Below are 16,577 nucleotides of genomic sequence, written 5' to 3' on the forward strand. Positions count from 1 at the left end.
CCTATGTCCATCCCGATCACATTATTGACATTGATCCAAGATTGGCAACAAATCAAAAGTCGAAGACCATCAAAAAGTATAATACTAATCAGAAAGAAGAGAAGAAGAAGGAAAAGAAGAAGAAAAAATGGCATGGTCCGGAACGACCACCGGACATGCCTTTGCGAATGGAGAATTTCATCACAAAAGAGTTGCATGGTACCGAGATAATTCTGGTCATACAGAAGGCCTTGTTTACAACCGATTGTAGCGACACTCACAATAGTTTGGAGATGTCCGATCAATAATATCAGGAACAAGAAGAGAGAAGATGAGGTGGCCTACTTAAAGACGTGAGACAAATATGGCAAGTGTAGCGTAATACAGTGTTTGCTGATTGATCCCGAACTTGAGGAATTTATGATAGGGTTGAGGATGTCGGATATGCCCAAGACGCCTAACAAAGGTAGCTCAATGTATGTATTGGCAACCCCTTGGAAACAAATTGTTGATAAGAACAAGTTTTGTAAATATGTGGTTGTCCAAGTTTGGTCATTCCAAGTTGGTTCTGATCTTTGCTTCGCTCTTGTTAAAGTGGCCGATCCTCCTCCTCCTCCTCCGGCAGAGGTGGATGGTGCAAGCACCAGCACCAGCACCAGCACCAGCACCAGACACGGCTTACACACAGATGGTGGTGCTAGCAGCCGCAGAAGACCCGACTTAAACATTGCTTTTGTTATGGAAGAATAGAGTACTTGATTTATTCCACAATTTAACTTTCCTATTTCTAATTTTGTGGATTTAATAGGATATATTCCCAATGATATATGCGTGTAAACAATCTTACCACGACTTATTTTTCCTGATATTTTTAATTTGTTGATTTAATGGATTCTAGTTCGTTGATTCAACTTAATTGTGTCGCCATCTTTCTAATATGCCGATTTAATAGAATTCCAGTTTGTTTATTTAGAATTATACATATATATATAAAGAGAGAGTAATTAGAGTTTGATCCATAGAAAGAGTCTTGTCTTAATTAGTACAGACAATCCATTTGTCTTAAAGAGTTCTATAAAAAGTCTTGTCTTTAGGAGTTCTACTTTTGAATAATGATAAGTAGTGAGATAATGATGTGTTGGCTTACTCACCTAAATTTGTCAAAAAAATAATCCGAATCTCTCTACTTCATACTTTATACAGAACAATCAATGCGTTTCTGCTTTGTGCATGAAATTTCGGCTCATATTTGAACACACTTGGATCATCACATCACCCATTCCTTGTAATCCCAATTGCACAGTCTCTCACACACACAATTGTAGGTCTTCATTGCATCATTAAATTAACCTTGTCACGAATATAAGATCAAGGTTGAAGGTGCATCAGTCTACACTAATCAAATTCGGTTTTTTCTTTCTTCTGTTTCTTTTCATGGCAAATTGCAATATCAAATACAATTAATTACATAGTAAGTAATGTGATGATCTACACCATGAGCGGTCATTCTTCCTTCATGATGCTCTAGAAACAGACACACCAACAACGCCCGCGATCGAGCAGTCTGAAATTCATATAAGTTGAGTTACAAGTCCTCTCTCATCAAACCTGCTTATGCAGTATGCACCCAACCAAACAATATGGTCTAACAAACCCTAACAAAAGCCTCCCACAACCAGTACCATTGTTGATTCATGAGACAAAACAAGCAACAATCGAAACGCAATATGATTGTAAAAGAATAAGAAACAGGAGCAATATAAGATCTGCTGTCGAGATTTTCAGGTGAACATGATGAGGCTTACAGATTGCATGCTCTTTTATTGCTCTGTAACGGCCAAGGAAAAAAGTTCAGGAATACAAATTATCCAGAAGCAATGTAAAGTAAGCACGGCTAAACAAAATGAAAACAGAAAACAACAACCTGTAAAAAGTTCTCTCTGGCCGGGCCAACTCACAAAATTCAGGAGCGGCGGTCCAAGGGCCTCACAATTTAGTAAGAGAACTATTAAAGTGGTGGCATCTTAGAAATGTTTTTGCTCAACTGAGAGTTTTACCCAACCATGTGCAGTTTGGTTCCTAATATTCCTTCCATATATCCCTTCATCGTTTGATCTCTATAGCTATGTTGACTGAATCCCTCCTCTTCTTGCATTTAACTAGTCCAGAATTCTCTCTCCGGTCGAAAAAAGGTTCCAGACTACTGTGCCAATGATGTACAATGCAACAGCCACCTTAAACACATCATCCCAAGAACCTGCAAAAAAACATAGTTTGAGAAGCAAAAAAATTTAAGTTCCCAGCTCACACACACACACACACAAACAGCTTAAGTTGAAACATTATCAAGTAGCTGGCTTGAATGTACCTTTTTGGAGTATATATCCAGTTGCAGCTGTACCAAAGACACCAGCAAGCACTCCCGCTGTGTTAGATAGTCCCAACAAGACTCCCTGCAATTGAAAAGCATAAGCAAAGAGTTCTTTGAGAAACATCTTAAGTTCCCGAATTTTGTAGGCAAGACATAAAAGAAAGAAATGAGCTTGATAAGAGGGGCAAATTGTGATATGATTTAGGAAAGTCCAAAAGGGTTGACAGGATATCTATCCAAAAGAGCCATAAATAAATTATATCATAGTTTATCGAAAGTAAACGTCCATAATTTATGATGTAAACTGTTAGTGTTTGGCCATTTCGATTCTTCTCTTGTAGTTTTGACATTTCCACCACTCAAATACATCTTTCATATTTTTTAAGATAACTTCCAAAACGAGTGCATCAGGGATTTTTTATTTTTTATTTTCAAGGGTGAGCAAACCACTTCTTGGTATACATCAACACCGTTTGATATTGAGAGAGAGAAAAAGAAGATGGGGAAAACTCACAGCATAACGGGGCCCAATGTCTTGGTGATTGGAATAGAGCCCAGACTGTGAGAATGCATCCGAACCCTGTCAAAAAAAGGTTATGTTATAATCATATTCCATTAAAAGATTTTGGCCAAATACGAAACTAAATTTATGACGATCTTGTAACTTTTTTTTTTTTGGTAAGTATGACGATCTTGTAACTAAAATGTTGTTTTAAGTGCCCATTCCTTCTACACATTACTGCACATTATTATAAAACTTGCTGTGTGCTCACCTCATCCTCTTAGCCAATTTGCTATCTTCTTAGCTTCCAATAATAAAACAGAGACTTGTCGATGTACTTGTATAGAAGGTGGCAGAATGTTTAAGAGTGGACATGTCAGTAAATTATCTTTTGCCATCTATTGTCAATTTGTCATATATATGCTGGATGCCTTTTCTTTCCTCATGGTAATTCTTGGACTTAAACAATCCTTTTTAGAGTGTCATAACAGCAAATTTATTAACATATTTGAAGGCCCTCCACATATATTCTTCCTAAAAATATTATTCAAATTAACTATAAAAATGGTTCCTAATTCTTTATAAACAACCATATCAATGAATTCAAGAGATAGAAACACATTTTAAGTTCAGATACTTAAAGCATTGCTCAACCAGCTCAGACCTGACTGCATGCCATGCATAGCACTGCTAAAGCAGGTGTCTTGATATGGCTCAGCTGTGTAAGGAAGAAGGCAGGGCCCAAAAACCCAATTGATTGCATTATCTGCAATATGAAAAGGTTTAAATAAGAGTTATACTCAAAAAGTGGAAAGCTGAGAGTGTTAACTTCTATACTCATTTGACGTTTAAACAATTAAACAAAATAGTTATTCCCTTGACTACAAATTTTATTTCAAAAGGGTTCAGACACTAGCTCCATTTAGAAAATATTTCCACTGCACTTAAGTATTAATCCTTGCCTTACGAACTGCTGTAATGGAGAGGCCTTTGCTCACAAGTGTGTCTGCAATCCAGCCTCCTATATTTGCAAACACAGCCATGGTCAACCATGGCAATACACAAAAAAGTCCAGATTCGGTGAGGTTGAACTTCAACACCTGAGAAAACAACCATAATAAGGAGAAAATTCCTTAGTTTATTTATCAGATTAGCTATTCAGTGTCTCAATCAATTAGTTTGCATCCGGTGATAATTTACCTGCCGATATATATTATCACCTTATATTGTACGAATGTGTTACTCTTAAATGTTGAAAACATGTAATTAAATCGCATTTTGAAAAATCATTGAACAACAAATTGCCGTACTCTTTAGTATGCCCATCTAGCATAAAATCCAAATGGTAGTTGTATTGGCAATAACTAGAAATGCCACTGTTCGGCAAAACTTAAGACAACTGTGAATTTGAGTAATAGTGTGCACTGGGAGAAAAAAATAATAATAATAAAAAAAATAAAATAAAATAAGGAAGAAAGAAGATTATATTTGGGTTCAACAACGTAGAATTTTCATTATTTTGAGTTCAGTTAAATATTGCATCCACCATAATAATAGTATAAGGATTATGAAACCTGGCTGCCAATCTCAGAAGTCGATACCTTAGGGTGAAGGGCAAAATATAATTGGAAGGATAACTAACAGGGGCGGAGCCAGGATTGCAAAGTAGGGAGGGCTAAAAATAATTAAACCCATGATTACTTAGTGTGTCATCCATGCTCTAAATACATAATTATCATGCATCAGTTATTCAATTAAACCTAATAATCTACAACCTTCTAACACATTTACACTTCCAAACTCTAACGTATTTGCACAGTCAAGAATCCATTGAAGTTTGCTTCATACAAGTATTAAAACAAACAACTACAAGAATGTAAGATATATATGTTCCTTATCAATAAATTCACATTAGAAAGTAAGACCTATGTGTTCCACCCCTGACTAGTTTATTAATCCATTATATAGTAAATTACCCAATTTAGCAAGAAATTATCAAGTCATCAACAAAGTCCTTTTTTTTTTTTTAACAAAAATAAAATTCAATATTTCACTGGATTAACAATAATAATCCATGATATCCATCCACCTATGCCTTAGTGCCTTATACACGAAGAGTTTAGGTCTTCTTCCATAAACTGACAATGTGTTTGATTTACTGGGTTGGGCCCTATTATATTTTATTATGGTTTATTTTGTGATTGGACATGTCTATGGTTCGTGAGCTTGCTCATATTTCAGGCTTGACCTTTGTAAGTTTTATAACTCTTTTTATTTATAGAAATACTATGGATTGGACTAGACTGATAGAAAGAGGAAGAGTAGTACATGGGCTTATAGGAACAATAGTACTTTTTTTTTTTTTTTTCAATTGGACCTGGGCTATAGCCCAGGTTAGCCCATTACTAGTTCCTCCCTTGATAACTAAGATGGTAGAAGTCAGAAATTAAGTATGATTTCTATATTGGTTTGAAGAAAACAGCTTACAAGTTTGGTGAATACTAATGCAACAAGAAGTTGAGGAAAAGGAGGTTTGAATAAATTATTATGTAATTTTTATTGCTTCAGGTTGGATTTATGCAAGTTGAAAGACACATCATCTAAGTATCAAACATTTATTAGCTGACCATTAGGTTTGGCTCCTCTCCAAATTCCAAATCTCCTACTCTCTCATAAACAATAACCCAGTGCGAGTTGGTGCAGGTCTCAAGCTGTAAATATGGTGCTTCAGCAAACTATCAAATGACCATTAGCAGACGGTGTGGCTTCTCTCCAGCTCCAAATTCTCCTCCAACTCATTCAAATCCAACCACCGGCTCTGGGTTGGTGCAGACTTCAACTGAATCCACAGTCTCATTTTTCTTTTCTTTTCATTATTTTTTTTTGGACAAGTATATATTCAAAAAGTGCCAAAGAAGAAGACTCAACTACGTACACACAATGTTCATAGGAGCACAAAAACAAAACTCCTGCAATAAGCTTAAATCCTGTTAAATCTACACACAATGTGTAATGCTTTTAATTGAATTGAATGAGAACTGAACTGAAGAGGAGCCATGCTTATTACTGCACCATCTAACAGAACATAATGCATGTTAGACAGCAAGGAGGGCGTGTAGTAAAAAAAGATTATGGAACTGCTACTAAAGTTTGTATATTTTAGAAAATCCAAGCAAACATACATATTCATAAATATAACATGGTGATAAATTTCACAATTGACATCCCACAAGGAGGTTGAATGATCAATGTCAGCAACCCGATGAACTTAACATATATGATGATGATGATGATGATGATGATGATGGAATACAAGAAATATAAAATTTTATTGATGGATCATTGGTATATCTGGAATATCCAAGGTAGAAATAAGGAGATAAAAAAATGAAAGAACAGAAAGAATGGCCCAAATTATGATAATAGGCATATTGCCATCATAGGATGTCTCACATACCTGATTATAGTAGGTAGGCATCCATGTCAAAAGAATAAAAGTTCCCCAATTATGGCAGAAGTGGGAGATAATGAGAGCCCAAACAGGTCCCTTTGATAAAATTAGCTTCCAAGGAATGACAGATACAGGTTCCTTTGAGACGCTGCCCCCCAAGATAAGCTTTTTTTCCTCCGCACTAAGCTCCGGATCTTCCTTAGGTGAGCTATGTGCCTGGAGAATTGATAGCCCGAAAGAACTTTCAGAGGGAATATCAATGATATGATATTTGAAGTGTAAATCAGATAGTAGTAATATATACCATATATATATATATATATATAGATATATATTGTGTGTGTGTAGAGAGAGAGATAGAATAGAGCATAATACAGAGGGTTATTTTTAAATACTGCTCAAATAAAACGGACAGAAAAATGTAGTGATTAATCCATCCTCACACTGTCACGCACAGAAATTTCACAATGAAGTCATGCTACCTTGTCCAATTTTCTATTATCAGAATCTTTATAGTTGTCTATAAAGCAAGAAAAATGCACCAGCAAGATCTCAACAAATTCAGGGGTTACTACTTAATAATATTGTTGGTGCACACGGAAGCATTAACATTAACATTCATATTCAGGTTGTATTGAGAAGCACAAAATATATGGAAAATATGACAATGACATAAATACAATACAAGGATTTAATTTGGTTTACCCACCAATAAAGTTATGTCCATGGTCAGAAACAAGTAACAACTTCATAAAAGTAGGAAGTTGATAAGAACATAATCTTTTGAAAATCCCACCAAAATCCTCTCTACCTTGGGAACCAGGCTAATGTCTACAGATTACTGCTAAACCCCTTTCCTGAATCCTTGTTGGATAAGGAAATAATAATCTTTCTCCACAAGATAACTTTCAACAGTACTAGAAACCAGAGTTGAAATCCGAAAAATATATTTTTGTACATCTGTCCAAATTTTATCAGATAGTATAGCCCAAAAGAGGCAAAGATAATGGAGTTGGTGAAGTGAGTCTATAATCCTTCTTTTCCTATAATAGAACCTATAAATGCAATTATGCAAAAGCCAAAATTGTCAATGTAGATGTTGCTAAAAGAATCAAACACTTACTTTACTCAGCCATAGTGCAAACCAGATAGTCCCAAGGGAACCAAATGAGTAGAAAACAGATGGCCACCCAAATTTTTGGATTAAAATAGGAGAAAAAGCCAATCCAGTAACAGAACCAAGATACATGCCGCTGTATACTAGTGCAAGCGATCTGCTTCTCTCTGAGACAGGAATCCACTTAGAAAGTATATTATTCATAGCAGGCATAGCGACACCCTGATAAGAGAATATACCGATTGTAAGTAATGAAATCATCATGTATCCTAAAAGAGGCATGGAAATAATACAAGTCAAAGATTAAATATTTTTTGTATATCAATTAAACATGAGTGAAACAAGATATTGAGATATTATGAGCTAATTACATCAAGTGGAGTCTCCAGTAGTTGAGTAGGTCCATCTATTACTTGAGTTGTACAATATATTAGAAAAATCACTAGTAAAACTAGCTTATCCATTTAGTGGACGTAAAACAATACGTGCCCGGGAAATGATATTCACACTCCACATTTGTTCTTTTGCACTTCACTTGCCTTTTTTGAGAAAAAATAAAATGACACAATTTCCTTCAAAAGCATTCTTACACTCATTTATTTCAAATAATACTCTTACACTCAACTTTTAAGGGGGTAATTGTGTCATTTCTTTTATAAAAAATTCAAGTGGAATGCAAGGAGTATAGAAGTGGGGTGCAAATATCACATTGCAGTGCTTGAATATGCAGAGGAATACATAAAAATGTATTGTAGTTTACAACATGTGAAAGGAGAAATGTAATCTGATTGGTGGATTTAAGAATTTTAAGATTTTAGTAGTTCTGTCCGTTGGGCAAAACAACACAACATGTCTGGTGTGATCGGATGAAATGAACCAGAGCCCCATTCCTACGCTGGAAGGATAATCTTCTCCTATATCACTAACAGTTGGCAGTTAAATGATTAACCTATCAAGAATGAACCTTTTTATAAGATTAGACGCAGTATTGATTTAACTAGCTCAAGCGAACTGACAAAAGACAAATTAATCTCGTGCAATGTCCATCAGTTTAACGCCTAAAATCAAAACACGGTGTATCGTCCAGATCTATGGAAACCTAAAGGTATGTTGGCAAATGAAGAGAGTCTTCAAATACCTGTAACCTAAGCCACTTCAAAGTTTGACTTTTGGGTCATCTTAAAAATAACATTGGTGCAGTTTTCAGTGCCTAATGTCTTCATAATCTTTTTACTGTTCAGATTGCATTCGCTGTTTATGGACAGTTATCAAGTCCCCTACGGATCCTCTTGTAACAATGAAGTCCTTGGAACCTCTAATTTTATATATGTACATATGATACGCGGAACATGCTATCTATACGGGCGGTTTGTGTGCTTACATTTCTGTTTATTATCACATATTTGGTTTTCTTCAGAACTCAGACTTTATGAGAATTTCATGCTTGAAAACTTTTACTTATATCCATATAATATTTTTGACATGAAATAAATGTTGTATGTCAATCTCATTTCTTGCCACTACAAAGCTGCTTATTTGAAGGTCGGTATACTATCCAGCCGATTCAGTAGCATAAAAGAACCATAAAACACATTAGAAGATGCTAACCTCACCAATCCCCATAAAGGCACGCATGACAAGTAAGAAAGGAAGCCCGATTTTCGCAGCTATAGGTGTCAAAATTGTTGCAATCGACCACCAAACCACTCCAAAACCCAAGACTAGTTTCCCACCAATTTTATCTGCCCAGATTCCTCCAACAATCTATTTTCCAAAAAAAAAAATCCTGTTAACAGAATAGGCTGGCAGGAAACAAATTTTGACCTTATAAATAAGAAATACATTAATAAGCCAAACACATGGGAATTCAATCCTTGTAGATAAACAAAACCACACAGAATTGACATAGTGAGGACATAAGGCAAGATGATAAGTTATTTATATATCAAACTCTCAATCATATGAATTATAAATTTGGACAGTGGCAGAGTTGATGACATGCAGGATCAATTTTCTCAGTTATGGGGACAAAAAATGAGCCAGAGTAGGTTATAAATTAAAGAATCAGGAATTGACATTATAAAAATTTGCATCTGTGAGATATCATAGATCTACATTACATTTGTAATGATTTTCAATAATTAGGGTTAGAAAATTGTATGAATGTCATCTTAGGACCACAACAAGTGTGAATTCCGACTGAATGGACAAAACCATATCCCAGAGAACCATATGTGTCACTTGTAGAACTTGAACAAGCACTTGTCTGGAGATCGACAATAAATGCTATATTTTTTTCCATATTGTTCCTGAATAAAATCAGTATTTGAGTCGAACCTGAGTGAGCAGATAGCCCCAGAAAAAAGAAGACTGAATTAGACCAACAGTCGCACTATCCCAGTTAAACTCCCGTGACATTGGAAGTATTGCAATGCTCATATTCACCTAAATGAAAACATTTAGATTAGTCAGATAAAAATATTTATTTAATCTTGTTCATAAATTGCTCAATGTAACAGAGGAACATCAACTAGTTGAAGAAGAATATTTTATAAAGAAGGTGACAGATGGTACAAATTTTAGATGGCATGGGAAATGGGCATATTAAATATGGAAAACTTCAGAATTCAAATATGAACGTAAGACTTATTAGTAAGAAAACAAGAAAATAACTCACTCGATCCATGTTACATAATAGAAATGCAGTAAAACAAAGCAGGACTATCATCCAGCGTTTTGGGAGCTGCTCCCACCAAGGTTTTATTTGCGGCACCCCTTCCGCCAAAACTTCACTTGGCCCCTCTGACAACACAAATGGGTCCACTGCTGCTCCCGTTATGTCAAACTCCTCAGATTTGTAGTCAGCGCGGGTCCTATTTACCTTAACATGCTTTGATAGCTGCCATTGCCTGTCATTTATTTTATGGTTATCCAGCTTTCTTGGTTGAACCCAACTGTTGTCAGAGGAAATTGAAGAAAGATAGCATTGACATATTTTTCTGATTCCTTGCCTAGTATTGATCCCCTGAAACTTTGCAATAAGTTGTTTGGACAGAGGATGCTCCCCTCCATCATGGAGAGTATTCATTCTCGGAGTTTTTCCATTTGGAAGACCAATAACATGAAGAGACGAACAATACGAGTATCTAGATAAAGAACAGCTGTTCCTTACAATACATAAATTTTTGCAGAACTTGTTTTTATGGACATACTGTGCAGTAGCAAAGCCGAGACGTTCTCCTCGATGATATGTTGTAGCTTGTTCTATTTGATATACTTTTCCTGCCAACATAAGAAACTCACCTAATGAAAATTCTAACATAGACTGAAGTCTAAGAGGATTACAAATGACCAAAACTAAAAGCTGATTGAGTACACGAATGCAATAAACTTCCGCAACATGTTGAATAATTCATTGGTTTCACAACTTTGCATACAAAGTTCTACACTCAGATTATCAAATTTTGCGGCTATTGTTGGTGATCCAAATTTTGCACTCGTCAAATAACCATGAATTACAAAATCTTCCCAGAAAAGAAAAGTTTATTGTCACCACATCACTTGCTTACAAGTGATCAATCACATGGTAAAGCATGCACTTCAGTTTGTTGTGGAATTCTTTTACAAGAAATAAACATGAATTCAAAAGGTAATTTTAGCAAGCATATACCAATCCACAGTCTCAGGTCAGTGCTTGAAAACACAAGCTTTATAATCTATTTTATTATCTGGTAGAACTCAGACAATCCAACTATTTTGTCCGGCCAAATCTCAACCTAAAGTCCAATTGGATTGAATATTCAGTTGAGTGAAGAATGAAGTGTTACAATATATTTTACTAATTTTTGAATCAATTACAGCAACCCAGGGGAAAAAAATATCAACTACAACAGAAATTCTTTTAGTCCAAGTTTTGTCACAATTTTAGTAGGTGGTCCAATCTGAATCCAACTGCAATAATTTTTAACAAACTTTAAATCCATGTTCTGGTCCAATATGAAAAAGTAATTTGGCTTTTATAAGATTTCAAATGCATAAAAATTATAGCATTTAAGAGAGATATTTCAAGTTGTAATACCCAAAATTCAGGCCTGGGTGCTATCAAAACCATTTTATCCATTAAAATCATAAAGAACTCGCATGCAAAAAGAATATCGTTCTAATTTGGGAAAGTGTTGTAAATCCACATTAATTGGATATTCATCTAATTCAATCAAAATATCAAACATATGAAAGATCTTTGCGCTGTAACAAGTAAAAATAGCATAAAAACAATTTCACATCCAAATCAGAAATGAATTGAAAGAAAAATAAATAAATCATACACAAAAACCACTCCAATGAACCACACGAATTTCACTATATTAAACCATAAACCGAAAATTTAGTAGTAAGAAAAAATTTAAAAAACAAAATTCAGTACCAGAAATTTCAATAGCAATCCTAAATTTCTTGAGAAAATCCAATGTGCATGCAGCAAAAAATTTCAGCTCAGTCTATAAAAGAAATAAATCTATGCACAGTAATCTCAAATTCGAAATAATCATGAGCAAAGAAGAATGAGCATCCTATTAATACGAATTCTATACAAAAGCACCAAAAATTATGTTCAGACCAAGGGCAAAAGTATGAATAAGCATACACATACACCGGATACAAATGTAAAGATTTGGAAGGTGCACTGATACCTGAACCGATAAACGAGCCGAAATTCCGGTTTGAAACGACGGCACCGATCGCCATTGTCGCCGATGATTGCTAGCAAAAGTCAGCTCAAAGAACCGAAGGTAGAAGTGATTAGACCATTTCTGTCTCTCTCTATCAGCGGTTTCTCTCTCTAGTTCCCCTCTCTCTGAGAGGATAACAGGAACTGTTCTTCGTATAGCGATTTTTCTATCTGGTTTCAATAGCGGGAAAAATCTCAGGGGCGTTGATATACCAGACAAAGGAGGGTCGAGAGATGGACACGTGGCATTTCATCCTCGTGACGAAAGGTTCTTGTTGAGAAAAGGACAAAACTACTCGAATACCCCCACCATGCTTGCTGAAATTACGTTTTTCTTGGTGAGAAACGTTTGGTACTAGTGGGAAGCGATATGGGTAATTTGGGGAACTGAAGTCTCTGCATGTATTTTTACCGGCAAGCCCCTTGTCCATCGCAAATATTGCGGCCAGGAGGGAACGGGAAAGGGATAAACCGGTCATTTGAATTGTAAGGGGTTTCATCACCATTTACAGTATTAAAATAATCAAATGTCTACACGTGGCAAATGTTGATGGAGGGTTATGATTAAATTTCATACCAAATAAATTCATCCAGTCACACTTTAATCTCATTTTTGTTTCTTACATTTGACCAAACCCAAAATTTCAACTTTGACTAACTCTTATAATCTAATTTATTCATGTTCATCTATTTTTATAGCTGGATCATTTTAATATTAGTCAAAATGATATGATGTGCACACTTTAAAAAAAAAAAATGTATGTGAAAATCACAACATGAATTCTATAAAATAACTATGAGTAAATGTCTTTTTTTATGTGTTTGTGTATATATTCAAGCTTTTGACCATTAAATTAAAGTAATTTAGATTTGATTTGGATTAAATTGATATATGTATGAGATTATATAATTGATTTGGAATTGAAAAAAAAATTATTCGAAATTTTATTTTTTTTAGTTCTAAACTCAAACCAATTAGGTACTCCCCAACGTTACATTCATTTTTTTCTCAATACAAACTAGTAGTTTAATATTTTAGTCAAGTATCAAAAGGTTTACTTATTTATTGTTGAAATGGATTTGATGATTTTTTTTTTTTTTTTTGATAAATGAATTAATTTAATGTGTAGTCACATGATTTGCTCTTATTATTATTATTTTTTTTTTCTCTCATCTTCAGTTCTTTATCATTGTAACTGTCTTTCTAATTACCTTCATTTGTTATGTTTAATATTTGTATATAGGTAAAATATTAATAATGATCATGTAATTGCAGCTTTTGATACTCTTTTTGACATTTTAGTTGTAACACATTTTAGAGTAACGGGAAGTATTAATTCTGTGTTATCCTCTCACATCTATATATATGTGTATACTGTATATATAATCAGTCCAATGACCCATTACTGTAAAATTTTTTGTTTTTGGGCATATAACTGTTACTTGTGCTCTTTTCTTTCATAGTTCATTTGGCATAAAATGGGCAGTTTAGACTTTAGCCTGAATTGATACAAATTCTGCGGCCATTCATTACACCCAACTTACAATCCTCATTTATTAGGGGACCGACCCCGACCCCGACCCTATGTTCCGGTCAGTTTTAGTGTAATTAAATCAATAATTCAATATTATACCATTAATTTTAAATTGTAAAATTACTAAATCAAATATACAAATGTAAATTTAATATAAAAAAAAATCATGCTATTTCATGTTTACCGTGTCTTGGCTAGCATTCATTATTAATTTTCTGATCATTTTTCTTTGCAATAGCATAACCTGCCTAGTGATATGCCAGGATCGCATATGAATTTTTTTGATCAAAGACGAACGATTTGTTAATATTTGTCAATCTTATGTTCCATTTGGTAGGAATTAAGAGGGGGAAGATAAGAAGGAAAAAAAAACTGCTTTCGCTTCGTAGAGATGAAGCAAAGAGAGAATAGAAAATAGGATGGATGAGTTATCCTTCTCCATCACAAATTTTCATCCCTTTAAATATGAACGGAAGACAAGAAGGAAAAAAGACAAGGCTATTATAAATTTTTAAATTACAAAACTTGCTTTATAATTAACACTCCCTCTTCTCTTCTCTCCTAAGAAACAAAATAAGGTATTATCTCATTCTAGTCTATTTCATCTAACCAAACAAAAAGAGGGAATAACATAATCTCTTCCCTAAGCCAAACTCACCTTGGGTAAATAGATGCAAGGAGGCTTTAACTTTAACCCGATTCTATCATATATGACTTTTAGTTGTTTTTCTGTAATGACTCTGTCATTCTCATTCCTTTCTTTTTTCTGAAATTTTACGGATAAATTTTTTCCGTTTAACTTTCTTTTCTGAGCTCTGTTTCTCATCACTGAGTGTCATTTCGAGTGCTCGGAAATGGTTTCCGAGACTCTTTCGTTTGGATTGACAATTTCCTTTAAGGACCGAGTCATTTCCACATTTTCACTTTTCGGACACTATTCACTTGTCGTCTTTTTCCCTATCTCGTCTTTTCCCCATTTGTCACTTTTTTGCACAACCTCACTTTCCATGCTCGGAGTTGGTTTTTGACTTCACGTATCTTCATTCTAAGTGGTTTCTACAAAATACGTATCTTTACTTTTGCAGTAAAGTACTCCGGTTGCTCCCGGTGTCCATAGGGGCGTGGATGTATAGTTTTTCAGAATCTTTTTCTTTTCTTGGGGTGCTTTTCATAAATATCTTTTGAAGATATTTTATTTCAGGGGTTTTTAAGAAAATATTTTTGGAAGATATTTTCATTCTGGGTCATTAGTGCAGTTAACCCTTTTTGGAGGGGCCATTGTGCAATTAACGAAAATTATTGCAAAAATGCCTCGTTTTGAGTTTGGATCCTCGTACGGGATTCATTTTCACTTTTCATCGAGTCGTGTACTCTTATAATTTCCTTCTGGTCGTTTTTTGCCCTAGTTACCGCCGAACTTGTTCGGGACATATCTCTCTGGTCGGGACTCGGTTTTCGACGTCGTTTCTTCCATTGTTCATATTTTCTCATCCCGGTTCTTTTTCGTTCACAGAGTTTTGCTATTTGAGCGCGTTTGCTCAAATTCCACTTTTCCGAACCTGGCGGGACCCTTTCGGGGCACTTTTAGGGTTTTCCTATAAATATGATATTTTAAAGTGAAAATTCACTTTTCCATCATCTTCTTTCCCCTCTTGGCTGGCAGCCATGGGAGCCCAAGGGGCTGCCTTCACTCTTTCTTCTCCTCCACTTGATTTCCTTAGTAGAAAGTCTTCGGTCTTAACATTTATTGTAGGCCTCGTCGTGCTCTACCTTTCCCCCTTATTAGAACCCGTTTTTGGCCAAATTTTGAGTTCGGGTTTGAAGTCGAGTTGTGATTTTCATGGGACTTCATTGGGATTCTTGTTCACCGTGTTGTCCCCGACAAAACCCCGAAGTATCGTCGGATTCGAAACACTTTTCTTTCGGTGGGGATTTGAGATTTTCATCTCAAATTGAGGTAGGGGGTGTTATAAATTATATTCTTGATGTATTGCATGCTATTGATACTTATACAACTTGTATGCTTGCTTTTGTTCAAGATCTAAATATAAATTTATTTAAATTTGATTTAAATTCTACTTAATTGTACCTTACTTGTTTTCCAATTTTGACTTGATATATGACATGGTCATGGCTTAATACATGATATATATTTATTTGAGATCGTTTGAATAACATTTGAAATCTAAAGATTTAATCAATTTTAAATTAATTAAATTATACATGTTTATATCTTACTCATTTTGCACTTTTGATTTGATATATGCAATCACCATGGAATGAATATTCATATATATTATTTTAAGAATTTTTGGATAACTATTAAAAATTAGTAATTTAATTATTAGTATGGTAATTAAATTCCACATGATTATATCTTGTTCACTTTATAAAATTGATGTGATATTTGCAATCACCATGGAATGGACATTCACATATATTATTTTGAGAATTTTTGGACAATTTTGATTTCTAGAGAAATTAATTAATTAGGTTAATTAATTTCTACTTAGAGTTCTAATGAGTTAGATTTGTATTTCATGGGGTTTTTGTCTTTTTATCATGTATCGTGACTTGTTGCAACTTAACTTCATTAATGTAGTTAATGAACTCGTACCCTTACATTGGAATAATTTAATTGTTCAAGTGTTGTTAAACAAATAATTAAATCATTAATTTTATACTAGTGGTATAATTACATCAATGGATTCCTTGTGTTTTAAATCCTAATTTTGTAGGCTATTTAGATGCAATTTATGATTTCTTGACATTTCATATGTCATTACAGTTGAGAACTTAGGGCATGACTTGTGTGTTCCAAAATCTTGGTTGTGTATGAAATGTGGTTTAATATATTACTTGTATCTTGATATATTCTTGGTTACACAACTTGTTG

At 34.5% G+C, this 16,577-nt stretch overlaps 1 protein-coding gene across 2 annotated transcripts; it reads right to left on the reverse strand.

Moving 5' to 3' along the window:
- Window positions 1-1,454: 1,454 nt before the first annotated feature.
- Window positions 1,455-12,338, reverse strand: LOC132298993 (ascorbate transporter, chloroplastic). Of its 2 annotated transcripts, XR_009479999.1 has the most exons (12): window positions 12,109-12,338; window positions 10,098-10,702; window positions 9,758-9,865; window positions 9,029-9,184; window positions 7,427-7,642; window positions 6,310-6,519; window positions 3,815-3,952; window positions 3,517-3,618; window positions 2,865-2,930; window positions 2,348-2,432; window positions 1,904-2,236; window positions 1,455-1,807 (listed from the first exon to the last, which is right to left on the reverse strand). XR_009479999.1 is itself a non-coding variant. In XM_059795407.1 (11 exons), the coding sequence occupies exons 1-11, from the start codon at window positions 12,161-12,163 to the stop codon at window positions 2,139-2,141; spliced, it is 1,839 nt and encodes a 612-aa protein (XP_059651390.1). In that variant the 5' UTR covers window positions 12,164-12,338; the 3' UTR covers window positions 1,455-2,138. The 2 variants fall into 2 exon arrangements, 1 of the variants encoding a protein (XP_059651390.1); XM_059795407.1 differs by having other exon boundaries at window positions 1,455-2,236.
- Between the last annotated feature and the right edge of the window lie 4,239 nt (window positions 12,339-16,577).

The sequence above is a fragment of the Cornus florida genome, unplaced genomic scaffold, assembly GCF_030987335.1.
Source record: "Cornus florida cultivar Cherokee Brave unplaced genomic scaffold, ASM3098733v1 CherokeeBrave_3.0.0_Hap2_Chr03, whole genome shotgun sequence".
NCBI lineage: Eukaryota > Viridiplantae > Streptophyta > Magnoliopsida > Cornales > Cornaceae > Cornus > Cornus florida.

Excerpts from the sequence above, each read along its gene's own strand:
- LOC132298993 (XM_059795407.1), bottom strand. The coding sequence starts at position 12,163 with ATGGCGATCGGTGCCGTCGTTTCAAACCGGAATTTCGGCTCGTTTATC. Across the intron at positions 3,619-3,814 it reads CCATTACAGCAGTTCGTAAG|ATAATGCAATCAATTGGGTT; the intron begins GCAAGGATTAAT and ends TTCATATTGCAG. Across the intron at positions 2,931-3,516 it reads TATGCATGGCATGCAGTCAG|GGTTCGGATGCATTCTCACA; the intron begins GTCTGAGCTGGT and ends TTTTTTTGACAG.